This window comes from Pelodiscus sinensis, chromosome 5 (assembly GCF_052426305.1).
Source record: "Pelodiscus sinensis isolate ZL-2025 chromosome 5, ASM5242630v1, whole genome shotgun sequence".
In the NCBI taxonomy this organism is placed as follows: domain Eukaryota; kingdom Metazoa; phylum Chordata; order Testudines; family Trionychidae; genus Pelodiscus; species Pelodiscus sinensis.
In genome coordinates, this window is record NC_143056.1 from 92,376,018 (window position 1) to 92,390,325 (window position 14,308).

Genomic DNA, 14,308 nt, shown 5'->3' on the forward strand with positions numbered 1-14,308 from the left:
AGCCATTTGTCTCGTGCCATCCCTCTCCAGCCTTCCACAAACCTTGGGCAGGGACACCACTCCTACCCCCTGGCTAATACCACTCCATGGACCCAACCTCCATGACTTGATCTCACTTCCCTTTAAACTCTGTTCCAGTTCTAGCCTTCACAGCCTCCTGCAGCAAGGAGTTCCACAGGTTGACTCTTTGCTTTGTGAAGAACAACTTTCTGTTACTAGTTTGAAGCCTGCTACCCATTCCTTTCCTTTGGTGTCCTCTAGTCCTTCTTTATGGGAACTAATGAAGAACTTTTCTGTATGCACCCTCTCCACCCAACTCCTGCTTTTAGAGACCTCTATCCTGTCCCCCCTCTGTCTCCTCTTTTCTAAGCTGAAAAGTCCCAGTTTCTTTAGCCTCTCTTCATATGGGACCTGTTCCCAACCCCTGATCATTGTAGTTGCCCTCCCCTCTCCCAGCCTCTCTCTTCCTCTCCCACCTCCTTTTCGCAGTCTCCCCCAGTTTTGTTCAATAAAGACAGGTTCCATTTTTGAACACAATTGTCCTTTATTTTGTACATCAAGAAGAGGGGCTAGGGAAGGGTAAGTGGAAGGAGGTGAGGGAGGAATGGGGTACGCGCCCCTGATGGGGAGGACTGGGCTGGCTCTGTGGGCTTCTGGGGGTGGAAGCTGTCCTGCAGCCCCCCAATTGTCCCCTCTCCCCAGATGGAAGCCTGCGGCAAGTGCAGCCGGTCTGATGGCCGAGTGTTGTGATGTGCCCAGTGTGGGTACTCCGGGCAATCCAAGCCAGGACTGCTTTGCAAGCGGGGCACCCCTGAGAACTGTCTGTCCGGGGTGGGGGTCGGGACCCTTTAAGCACAGCCCTCGGCTAGCCTGAGACAGCATCTCCACGCTCTAAGTCCTCCTCTGATGCCCTGCCGGCACTGCTTCCGGCCATCCTTAACCCCGGTTCAGGGTCCACTTAATGTGGACGCGCTAGTTCGAATTAGCAAAACGCTAATTCGAACTAGTTTTTAGTTCTAGATGCGTTAGTTCGAATTAGCTTAGTTCGACTTAACTAATTCGAACTAAGTTAGTTCGAATTAGCGCTGTAGTGTAGACATACCCTTAGTTCCTATTGGACTTTGGGTCTAACATTGTTAATCTTGTCAAATATGTTTTCAGATCTAAGTCTACTTTAGGTAGTAAATTCATACTAGATTACTTTGGTATTTATAGTAAATATACAGTGTAGTTTGAAATGAAAGTCATATTAACGTGCGTGTGGGATGGGCACATTGATCATAAGAGGCAAAGCTGGTAGTGAGTTTTGTAATCCATCCCGGGAGTGCTTAGTTTATTCCGCTTCCACATTATCATGTATCCTGTATATACTACATAGATTCCAGAAGACATTTTAAAATAGTTAAGAGCATTCTAAGTTCCTTTTTAACTATGTCCGTCAATCCTGGGGATGCCGTAAGGGTGGTGTAACTGTATAAACCAGTTTTACTATTCCTATATAGTTCTGGAATGACACAAATATCTGTAGTAGAGTCAATAATATAAGTCCCCATTTATAGACCTGAAGGATTATGAGATAATGAATTTTTAAATTGTGACGTATTTACATCTAGAACAAATGTTACTTTTCTGAAGCCTAGGACAGGAGACATTTTGGGGAAATTCCAAACTTGGCAAGAGGAAGAAAATTTTCCCTGGCAAATTGACTTGAAAAAAGAAGTTAAGAGGTTTATTTGAAACCTTGGAGGAGTACAAAATGCTAAAATAAGTTTCAGAGAAAGTGAAATAGTGGATAGAAGAGTGGTAGGTGATCAATGGAGATAATAATTGCATTTTTCCTGTGATTCTATAGTTTATCTCATGGGATATTTTATATAAAATAAATACACATGTAATATAGGTCTGGACTCGCCAGTCTTCTGTATACTGGCACCTCGAGCACCACAAAAGAAGAAGACACTGTCTTGTAACCCTCCCATTGATGATTCTGATGATATGTTTGAGTCTCCATTGGGCATAGAAACAGCAGAGCTGGCACCTAATTCCCCTCTTCCCCACAGATCTATAATGCAGGGGCTGAGGAGAGTGAGGGGTGGTTGTTGGCTGATGCAAAATTAAAGCAGACTCCAGCCTGCTTTAAATGACATGTAGGACTGAGAGTCAGGGATCCTCCCATGTGTTCTATTTAGCTGAGTACCTGCCCCATAACATGGCATCATTTTTAGATAAGCCATGTGAAAGTAATAGCAGTCATGCAATATCACCTTTTCAGTTGTGTAGATCTGATGAACTCCGTGAACTACAGATGTGTGTGTGTGTGTGTATTCATGCTTGTGTGGGAGAGAAAGAAAATCTAAAGGTCAAAATTATTCCAGGTGAATACATAAGAAATGTAATTAACCAAAACATTGAAATTAAACAGGGAGGATACAATTTGTCTCAATAGAAAATCAGGACATCGGACTTGCCATACTGGATTGGCTCCATCTGGCACAGTTCTAGATGTTTCAGAGAAGCATGTAAGGCTACTGTGATAAATGAACATGCATACTAGCAGATTTGCCCAGCGCTGCTTGGGTCAGTAACTCAATTAAGGTTTTATTATATTTTGGAAAATAAGAGGAAAATGTACATGCTTTATTTAAATAAATATTTTTCAAAAATACAGTGTTATTTTTATGAAGCTAATTTTTATTTTGGATTTCTTAAAAAGGGATTGCTAAAATGTTTATTTTTTTCTGTAATTTTTTAAATGGGAATTCCATCAAGTGTGTGTTTTTCCCCCCCTTCATTCCTATAAACTTTTATCATTTGGTATGTTTTAACAAAAAAGAGCGATAGTCAGTTTGGTTTCCAATAACATTGTCTTCAAGTTTTCAAACCCTAAGCATTAATTTAGCTGTGCCAAAACAGAGTACTACTCCCAATTTCTCGATTTTATCTCCTTTCTGTAAGGGTTATTGACAAGCAATTCTATTCCAGGTCCATCCTGTTTTTCTGACTCCTCTTGGTTCAGTCATGTCAATTTTTAGGACTGTATTTGCTTTGGTGATTCTGTCTCTCTTCTGTTTGGTTTTATGAGAAGCAATCCCATTTAGGCACATCCTGTTTTCCTGGCACAACCAACCCCTCACATTGCTTTAAGTTATGTTCAAAGGAAGCTATATACTGAATGTGGTGGTCCTAGCTTTCACCATTTAGGAGGACTTCTTGGTCAAAGAGACAAACAAACTCTCTAAAATATATAGTTGATAGTACTATAAGACATAGAATCACCATTTGACACATGGTCAGATTCAATAGGAATATCCTGCATTTCCTTGTGTGCTGTGGCATTCTTGGTTTTTATAAATTTCCTTCATATAGAAACAGCTATACATACATACAGGAAATGTGGTTAAAAATTACATTTTTGTAGAAATACCTGATTAATAAAAAAATGCATCTAATTGTAGGCCTGATCTAGAAATCAATGAGATTTGCCAGTGCCTTCTAAAGGAAACAAGATTGGTATTTCTTATTTCATTTAAAGGATAAATCCAGTATGAAAAACTAAGTAGCTTAAATTATAAATCCAGCATAATAGTACTATGGTAACTGTCACCAGGGCCATGCTTCTTCTCAGCCATGATCAGTTTTTTTAAAAAAAATTATTTGCTTAACAAGGATTTACAAATAAATCGAAAAACTGTCTTAACTCATCCCTTAGCCTCAGGGCCACCCCTCTCTGGTTCTCCTGCTCATAGCAGTTTACAAGTCTCAGTCAGCTGTTAGGGCATGTCTTCATTACTCACTGAATTGATGGGCAGCGATTGATCCAGAGGGATTGATTTATCACATCTAGTATAGACACGATAAATCGACTGCTGAGCACTCTTCCCTCGACTCCAGTACTCCACCAAAATGAGAAGAGTAAGCAGATTTGATGGGAAAGCATCAGCTGCTGACTTACCACAGTGAAGAAGATACTGCAGTAAACAGACCTAACGATGTGGACTTCAACTACATTATTCATGTTGCTGAAGTTGCATAGCTTAGGTTAACAGCTTAGTGTAGACAAGGCCTTAGAGCTGTGGTGTCCACCTAGTTCTGAAACAGTAGCCACTATAGTAGCTACTGCTATAGCAAGCTAGCCACACTCAACCGGCCAAATAGCCACATTGTTCAAGCCAACAACCAGCGAAATAGTCACACATGGCTAGTGGCTGGCACGTTGGATGCCACAGACTTAGAGTAACAGCCCTAAGGCTGCTTCCCTGATCGCTTTGCTCCAGGGACCCACCAATCCAGTTTGGCTGTCACAATCCATCTCTCCTAGTTGTGCACTAACAGTGCATTTGCAGGCCCATCTGTCTTTAATTGGCTAGATTGGGCTCACTTACGCTGGTCTGGGGAGTTGGGCGTTAATCAATACACAGAGACCAGCTACTTTGTGACAGCAACTTTGAGAGAGATTGGTGATTAAAAGGCAGTAAGTAGAATTTTGGTTACTTTTTGGCATCCAGACTGGCTTCTGCTTAAGCAACGACAAAACTTTTAGGGTGTGTCTACACAGCAAACTTATTTCAGAATAACAGCCATTATTCTGAAATAAAAGTGTGAGTCTCTAAACAGCATTTTCATTATTTCAAAATAATTTCATAATAACAGATGGCTTATTCCAACTTCTGTAAATCTCATTCTATGAAGAATAACGTCTATTCCACAATAGCTATTTCAAAATGAGGCATGTGTAGATGCTCCACTTCTGCTATTTTGAAATAGCCTGTCACCAGGGCCATTCTAAGTTATTTCTCCTGCATGTCTACTTTAGGGAAGCCTGCCTCAGGCTAATTTTGAGGCTTTCCTGCAGTGTAGACATGCTATTTCGGAATAAGCTGTTCTGAAATAGCTTATTCCGAAATAACTATGCAGTGTAGATGTAGCCTTATTGATTTTGATGGGTGCCAGATCAGACCCTATATACAGGGAGGATAAATTTCTTGATGGATGAAGTAAAACTGCCTCAACTTAAAAAAAAAAAAAAAAAAAAGTAAAGTCTCTTTATTTATCCTCAGGAAAGAAGGCGAGAATTTGAGAAAAATCTACAAAAGTCTGGTCTGGAACTAGAAACAGAAGACAAAAAGGTAAAAAACAAAAACAAAACCAAAAAACCCCCAGTATCCTCTTCATGCAGTGCAAACTAGGAGCAAAGAAGTGAATTTTCAGATTGCTATGTCATTAATTTGTAGGTCTGTTCTTATAAGATTTTATCCACCATTGTATCAGTGGTTCTTAGGGGTTTCAGTACTTCAAACCATGTGAGTAGATGAAGTTAAACAGGCTAACCATACTAACACAGGAGCAGTTTCGCTTCATAAGTAGTTAAGCATTGTGAGAAAAGAACTGTTACGTTTCAGGAGGAAGTGCTTGTGTTTTACTCAGTAATGAAAAGGAAATGGTCCCAAAATAGCTGAACGGGCAGTTTAATTACACAGAGCAACCAGCGCAAAAAGGAACATCTACTTGGGCCAGATTCTTCCTTCACGTTAGCACCTCCACAGAGCATACCAGTAACACCTGTTAAAAATCAATGGAAATTATTGATACCTTGTGCAGATGTAGGATTTTGGTGGGGAAAAGTCTGGTGTGGTAGTTGTAGTCCATTTATTTAGTGTTACTTTTCTGCCTCATTTGATTGGGATTGAGGAAGGAGTGCTTCCTTGGAGCAAAATAACATTTGACAAAATCAAAGGACTTCATGAGATCATAATTGAGCTCCAGTAAGCCATAGTTTAAATATTATTGTTTTAGAGTTAGACCTTTACCTATACTATGTGCAGAGAAATTCTTAGGGATATGTATTGGCAAAGTCATTTCTCAGCAACTGCAGCAAGTATAACAGGGTTGTGTGCTTCCATGACTGCTGATTTACAAGGTGTTTTACAGGGAAATCTGGATACTCTTGAATTCCATGGTCTGTGCACAATTTCAGCAAACCAATCTAAAATTGCTGTCTGCTTTACAGATGGCACAGCACCATTGCATGAAGGGAGTTTTAACTGCTGTGTGGGTTTTCTATACCCTGCATGTCCTGCCCAGGAGAATCACACCATTTCCAGTGCATTCAGTGCCTTCTGTGGCTATTAAGTAGGCTTGAGGATCTGATCTGAAATGCACAAGCATGATGCAGTTTGAAATTTCCTTAAGTCTCTAATTAGTGCAAGAATACAGATGTCCTAATTCCCATCAATCATACACACTTTTTGTTGGAGGGAAGTATTTCCTCCTGATTTTCAAGAATTAGTATAAGTCTTAAGACAATAAAAGAATAGAGAGAGAAAAGCGTTGGGAGCCATCTAGCTTGATTTTAATCCAAAAAACCTCTCAGCCCTCAGTCTGACCTCAGGTTTAACTTTTCTTGTGCAGGAATCTGAAGATGGCAAAACGTATTTTGTGAAGATTCATGCCCCATGGGAGATTCTGATCACGTATGCTGAAGTGCTGAACATCAAAGTGCCCATCAGAGAAAATGATATTCCCTCTAGTGTAGAGAACCCATTGGACTGTATGCTTGGACCATTTAGGCTACCCGAGAAGGTGATGCACCCTGAACCAGACTACTTCACAGCACCGTTCAGCAAAAGTAGGCAGGAGCTCTACCTCATTCATGATGAGAATACCTTCTTCTCACCCTCCATAAGAAACAGAATAGTACGTATCTTACCCTATCCATTGCAGAATGTAACAGAGGCTTATGGGTGGGAAGGTGGCTGGGCGGGGATGTCTGTGATCACCTATCAGAGGCAGCTATTTGAGTTCTGAATTTACAAACGGTCAATTACATTGCTGCTACATGATATGGGATTTCTGGAGGCCGTGTAATGAAATCTGATGTCTGTGTATCTTTCTAGGTACTGATGGCTTTTGACAAAACAGTTCCTTTTCTTTCTCATCTAGGCTGAGGCATCCTCCTGCAGATGGAGCCTTGAGGATCCTCTGATTTCTTCTATATTACAGTTTCTGCAGTGCATTACTTTTGAGGGAGCTTGGACAGTGGCATCAGCAGTGCTCCTTCCACCCATCCATGGGGTGAGGTATTAACCATATTACAAAAGAAGAGGATTAAACTTTCTTTGTTTGCATTTTAGGTATACTATATTTTAACACGATGCCCCTATGGAACAGAAGAAGGGAAGAAAAAATTTGGGATTAAAAGGTTGTTAAGTAATGGCACCTACACAGCTGCTTACCCTCTCCATGATGTAAGTATTTTAGCTTTGCATTCTCATAGGAATATCCTAATCCTGCTTTTGTCCCTCATTTGCTTTGCTGGCTGTGTTTGGTCTCAAACCCTTCAGGTTTTACTATCCTCTGCGATCTCCTGCCCTGTAATGCACGTGGAATATCTGCCAGCCCTATTATGCAGTCGTTGTATGCACTACAGTGCTTTTCCATATACTCAAGCGTTGGGTTTACCTAAGTATTTCAGGCACTGAGTGCCTGACTAAGTACATTGTAGTGACTTACATTGGGAGATAAATTATAGTAGTTAACACATGAGAGACACAGATAAAAACAAGGAAATGCATAACATCTTTAGCTGAGCCCTGTGGGACATATCTGTATTGGTATAACTGAAGCAGTTACACCAGGGATAAATTTGTCCCTACAGTTTTGTGCAATCATTTCTTCACATCAGCATGCCCTCGGGTGGCATCCAGCCAGAATTGTAAAGTCTGTAAGGTAGTTTTCTCTGTTTTTTACTTTAGGGCAGTGGTTCTCAATCTGTTTACCATTGTGGGGTGCATATGCAATTGTGTGTGTGTTGTGGGCCTTATCCACATTGTAAAATATACTACCTTTGTGGCCCTAGGAATGTTGAGAGTCACTGGTTGAGAGGGACTTCTTTAGAGCATGCTTTAAACACAGAATACATAGCCCTATAGCTCCTATTAGTGTAAACAGGAGAGAGCTGTGCTACTAAATACTAGTTTATTACACTGGAAGTTTACCCCCAATAGCATTTTAATGTATTGTTTTTATGAGGTTCTAATTTATTTCCTTATTTGTTTTTTAAATAATCGTTTGAGGATAATGATGATGCCTAGTAGCATTTTAAATTACTTGTTTATATTTTTAATTCCTTGTTTGCTTTTGACAAGTTTGTGTCACAAGATAAATCTGAAAGAGAAAAATCTCTGAAAACCAGAAACTTCTATTGAAAGGAATGATGCCAGCTACTTGTGTGAATGGGAATTCTGATTTTTCAGAGTTTAAGCTTGACAGGGTAGGGCCTGTGCCATTTTTATGCTTAGCAAGCAGCAATTACGTTGTGGGAAACAGGACCAGTAATAATAAATAACATCAGTGTTGCCAAGATATGATCTTATGCCTTTTCACACAATACCAGTATTTTCAACTAGGGATGTGAATGACTAGTCGACTTTACCTCGACTTTAGTAAGGCATTTGATACAGTACCACATGGGGAATTACTGGTTAAATTGGAAAAGATAGGGATTAATAGGAAAGTTGAGAGGTGGATAAGCAACTGGTTAAAGGGAAGACTACAGCGGGTCATATTGAAAGGTGAACTGTCAGGTTGGAAGAAGGTTGGAGGAAGGTTACTAGTGGAGTTCCTCAGGGATCAGTTTTGGGGCCAATTTCATTTAATCTTTTTATTGCTGACCTTGGCACCAAAAGTGGAAGTGTCCTGATAAAATTTGCAGATGACACAAAGTTGGGAGCTATTGCCAATTCAGAAAAGGATCGGGATATCATACAGGAAGATCTGGATGACCTTGTAAATTGGAGTGATAGCAATAGGATGAAGTTTAATAATGAGAAGTGTAAGGTTATGCATTTAGGGATTAATAACAAGAATTATAGTTATAAGCTGGGGACACATCAGTTGGAAGTAACGGAGGAGGAGAAGGAATTTGGAGTCCTGGTTGATTATAGGATGACTATGAGCCGCCATTCTGACATGGCTGTGAAAAAGGCTAATACGGTCTTGGGATGTATTAGGCGAGGTATTTCCAGTAGGGATAAGGAGGTGTTAGTGCCATTATACAAGGCATTGGTAAGACCCCATTTGGAATACTGTGTGCAGTTCTGGTCTCCCATGTTTAAGAAGGATGAATTCAAACTGGAACAGGTACAAAGAAGGGCCACTAGGGTGATCCGAGGAATGGAAAACCTGTCTTATGAAAGGAGACTCAAGGAGCTTGGCTTGTTTACCTTAACCAAAAGAAGGCTGAGGGGGGACATGATTGCACTCTTTAAGTATATTAGAGGGATAAATACCGGGGGGGGGGGGGGGGGGAGAGGAATTATTTAAGCTTAATACCAATGTGGACCCAAGAACAAATGGATATAAGCTGGTTAGTAGGAAGTTTAGACTTGAGATTAGATGAAGGTTTCTAACCATTAGAGGAGTGAGGTTCTGGAACGGCCTTCCAAGGGAAGTAGTGGGGGGGCAAAAGATCTATCTGGCTTCAAGATTAAACTAGATGGGTTTATGAAGGGGATGGTTTGATGAGATAACATGATCTTGGTAACTAATTGACCATTCATTATCATCAGTGGTAAATAGGTCAATGGAGGGATGATAGGAGTTACTATAGAGAACTTTCTGGGTGTCTGGCTGGTGAGTCTTGCCCACATGCTCAGGGTTTAGCTGATTGCCATATTTGGGGTTGGGAAGGAATTTTCCTCCAGGGTCGATTGGCAGAGGCCCTGGAGGTTTTTCGCCTTCCTCTGTAGCATGGGGTACAGATCACAGCTAGAGGATTCTCTGCATCTTGGGGTCTTCAAAGTATTTGAAGGCTTCAATATCTGAGATATAGGTGAGAGGATTATTCTAGGAGGTGGGTGAGATTCTGTGGCCTGCACTGTGCAGGGGGTCAGACAAGATGATCATAATGGTCCCTTCTGACCTTAAAGTCTATGTGTCTATCTGATATGCAAAAGCTTATCAACTAGTCGACATTCCAGTTGACTAGTCGCTTATTCTTCCCCTTGCTGCCTCTATCAGAAAGAGGCCCGGGGGTTTGGGGGTGGGGAGAAAGAAGAGGGAGTGCTTCAAAGTGGCAGTGCCGCATGGAGCCCAGGGTCAGCTAGGGACTCCTCTGCTGACCCCGGGCTCCATACGGCACTGCTGCTTTGAAACACCATGTGGAACCTGATGCCGGGCTCCCCATGGCATTTGAAATTGGCAGCACCACATGGAGCCCAGGGTCTGCTGGGGACACTGAGTCCCCAGATGACCCCGGGCTCCATGTGGTGCTGCCACTTTCAAACGCCATGGGGAGCCCGGGGCCAGCTTGTGTCCCCTGCTGGCCCCATGCTGCCCACAGCACTTTCACCTTTGAAGGGTAGCAACAGCCTTGGGACTGTTGCTACACTTCAAAGGTGAAGGTGCCCTTATCGACTAATAAAATTAGCCAGTTAATCTAAATTTAACATCCCTATTTTCAACCTCAAGAGTGTGAAAACTGAGTGAAGCTCCCAGAATTATGCTATTGATTTAAAAATCATAGCTATTTAAAATACAGTATTTGGGGTTCTTTGGGGTTCTTTTTAATATTCTTTCTGATTTTTTAAAACCTGTAATGTGCTTCATGCTTTTCTAAACAATGAGAGCTTTAAAAAAATGAAAGCAGAGATTCTCAATAGTGAATGTCCTATACTTAGGTCTAGGGGTGAGATTCCCCACTGAAGGAGACATTGCTACTAGCTGTGACTAAACTAGCGCACAGGGGTCTGGCTGTGGAGCCACAACAGTGACTAGCTGCCCCAAGTGTGTACCTAGAGCAGGACTACTCAACACGTGGCTCGTGGGCCACATGCAGCCCGCGGCATGTTTGTGGCCCACGGTGCAGTTTGGATTTACGTGGGGCTCCACACTTGGCCCGCGGTGGGAGCCAAAACAAAGAAGTAGCCAATATAATGGTCTTCTGTTGATATGCATTTTAGTAGTTTAATTCCTGGATTGTCATTGCTCATTAACAGTGCTGTCAAGTGGGTGGAAAGCGGGTAAATCTTGCATTTTGTTAATATCATTTGTTAATATCAGCAGAACTGACTTAAATGTGGCCTGTGTGTTGTTTAGTCTTGCCTTGGTCTTTGAATTCATGCCTGTCAGTCTGAAGGAAGCTAATTGCATATATATTTGCATGTACAGGCAGTCCCCGGGTTACGTACAAGATAGGGACTGGAGGTTTGTTCTTAAGTTGAAACTGTATGTAAGTCGGAACTGGCGTCAGCCGCTGCTGAAACTGATCAGCGGCTGATTCCAGGAAGCCCGGGGCAGAGCAACTCTGCCTCGGGCTTCCTGTAGTCAGCCCCTGGTCAGTTTCAGCAGCAGCTGACTTGGGGACGCCTGGGGCAGAGCAGCTCGGGTGCTGATGGGTTGCTCCAGTAGCGCGGCTCCTCGGCACTACTGGAGCAACCCAGCAGCACCCCAGCTGCTCTGCCTCAGGCGTCCTGATTCAGCCACTGCTGAAACTGACCAGCAGCGGCTGAATCAGGACACCTGGGGCAGAGCAGCTGGGGTGCTGCCCGGTTGGTACAGTAGCGCCGAGGAGCGGCGCTGCGGGACCAAGCCGGCAGCGCCCCAGCTGCTCTACCCCAGGGGTAGGCAAGAAAAGCCTGGTCTGCTGGGGGGGGGGGGGAAGGGAGGCACTAGCTGCACCCCCCCCCCCCCAGCAGAACAGGGAGACGCGGGTGGCAGGACCGCCCGCATCCTCCACGGCTTTGCTCCGTCTCCCTGGTCTGCTGACCAGGGAGACGGGGAGCAAAGCCTTGGAGCACGCTGGCAGCGGGACAGCCCAGGCGCGCTCCGCGGCTTTGCTCTGCGTCTCCCTGGTCTGCAGGGAGACGGGGAGCAAAGCCTTGGAGCACGCCGGCAGCGGGACAGCCCAGGCGCGCTCCGCGGCTTTGCTCTGCGTCTCCCTGGTCTTTGTTCTGCGTCTTCCTGGTCTTCAGGGAGACGGGGAGCAAAGCCTTGGAGCACGCCCGCAGCGGGCGTGCTCCAAGGCTTTGCTCCGCGTCTCTCTGGTCTGCTGGGGGGGGGGCTTCCCCCCCCAGCAGACCAGGGAGACGTGGAGCAGCTTTTCTCACCTCCCCGGCTTTGCTCCAGGTGTCCCTGGTCTGCTGGAGACGGTCCCCAGCAGACCAGAGGCACCGGGAGCAAACCGGCAGTGGCGGCGGGGTGCCGCGCCTCCCCGGCTTTGCCACGGCAAAGCCTCAGAGGCGCGGGACCCCTCCGCCTCCCCGGCTTTGCTCCGGGTGTCCCTGGTCTGCTGGAGACGGTCCCCAGCAGACCAGGGGCATCCGGAGCAGCTTTTCTCGCCCCGGAGGTCGAGGTGGCGGGACCGCTGCGCTCTGGGCGGTCCCGCTGCCTGCGAACTCCGGGGCGAGAAAGCCCCGTTCGTAAGTGCGGATCCGACATAAGTCGGATCCGCGTAACTCGGGGACTGCCTTTACTTCCATCGTATTTGTTTCATAAGAAGCTGAAATTATCAGAAAACTTATTCTTTGTATTCTGTCATACAGTAGGAACATCTGTGAAAGTATGATCTACCATTGAAATGAATTAGTAAGGTAATCTTACTTCAGTGGATGTTTGAATTATAGCTGCAGAAACTGTTATGCCTAGCATAACAGTCTCTGAAAAAAACAGAAATTAGCTTTACATTGTGTTATGTTTATATCTTTGAATCTCCCAGTGGAAGGACCTTGACTACAGTAGTCACAAGAACCTGATTCTGACCTACAAGGGATTTGGACTTGAGTTTGTTTCATGAAGCGGGAACTGTTTGGGGCTCATCCACATCAGGGAATTTTGCACAGATGTGGCTTCACTGCTGCAAGTTCCTAATGTAGACAGGCTAAACCAGTGTAAAACATGGCTTGCACCAGAACAACTTACTCCAGTAACTTCCTAGAACAAATCAGAAGTGCAAGATCCATTTTCCAAGAGTGCAGCATCCCTACATTAAGAGGTTACACTAATTAGCTTTATCAGTACCACTTTCCTTAACTTCTAATGGTTGCAAACCTTTAATAATGACAAGTGCTTTATGGATATGTATATTTTAAAATATTGTGTGTTGAAAGGGATGAGTTATCATATTGAGCACCAAGTAATGTTAGCAGCTCTAAAACTCAACCCAGGATGTGGTGGTGGTAAGATTTGCCTATTTTACTGTAACATGTTAAGTCTACTGATGAACTCCTTTGTCTCTCCTCTGATTTGTGTGTATCTACACAGTGCCAATACTGGAAGAAGGCAAATGATCCTAACTGTGACAATGAGAGATACACATTGTACATGGAGTGGGCTAGATTTTTACGGTTTTACAAGGAGCAGCCTTTGGATCTCATTAGGTAAGATATAGACTGTGAAGTGTGTGTTGCACTTGGCCACATTTCATTGGTTTTCACTGCATTCATTTGTGATTTGTTCCTCCTGGGGATTTTTTTTTTCTAATGTTTGAGGAAAAACAGATAACAAAACAGGCATACACTCTGACTGTACACAGTATGGCTATGTCTACACTGGCGCGATCTTGTGCCAGAAATATGCAAATGAGGCTAAGCGTGGAATATCGCCAAGCCTCATTTGCATATCTAATGAGTCGCCATTTTGCACAAGAGGCTCTTGCGCACTGCCGTTTTTCCTGAAAATAATCAGCGTAACAGCATTGTGCAAGAGGGTTTTTCTTGCGCAAGAAGGGGCAGTATAGACGCTCCTTCTTGTGCAAGAGCCTCTTCCGGAAAAATGGCAGCTCATTAGATATGCAAATGAGGCTCAGCAATATTCCACGCTTAGCCTCATTTGCATATTTCAGGCGCAAGATCGCGCCAGCGTAGACATAGCTTATATGTTTTATTAGAGATAGGAAAATCCCTGTCTTTAATCTAAAGTCATTCAATCAGCCAAACATACAAAGGGCCAATTTTCCAGACCTGCTTTGGATGAAAAAAAAAAAAAAAAAAAAAAACTGTATAAGGAGCATCAGGTATTTTGTAAAATCTGTTGATCTCCTTTCACTGCTTAATGTAGAAATGTTTCAAGAGCAGTGAGATGTGGTACACTGAATCTGAACCTAAACAACTCTAAGCCTAAAAACCAACATAAGATCTGAGATCTAATCAATGTTTCCTTAGTCCCTTTGTTTAGTAACACATCTTCTTGCCTTTATGATAAATATCCAGGCCTTTTAAAAATTATATATTTGGAGCCACTGTGAATTTATCAATTGTAGCCACTGTGAATTTATCAATTTTATTCTGCCCTTTTGGTACATAACACAGGTAAA

General features: G+C 43.3%; 1 protein-coding gene across 7 annotated transcripts in view; it reads left to right on the forward strand.

Moving 5' to 3' along the window:
• The window catches only part of ANO5 (anoctamin 5), a 115,419-nt gene that overhangs the window by 65,250 nt on the left and 35,861 nt on the right, over nt 1–14,308 (forward strand). For all 7 annotated transcript variants that reach the window (XM_089778592.1, XM_075927744.2, XM_075927746.2 and 4 more), the window contains 4 exons: nt 5,058–5,126; nt 6,409–6,693; nt 7,131–7,244; nt 13,258–13,373. In XM_089778592.1, coding sequence (XP_089634718.1) covers nt 5,058–5,126; nt 6,409–6,693; nt 7,131–7,244; nt 13,258–13,373 — 584 coding nt within the window. The remainder of the gene's footprint in view (nt 1–5,057; nt 5,127–6,408; nt 6,694–7,130; nt 7,245–13,257; nt 13,374–14,308) is intronic.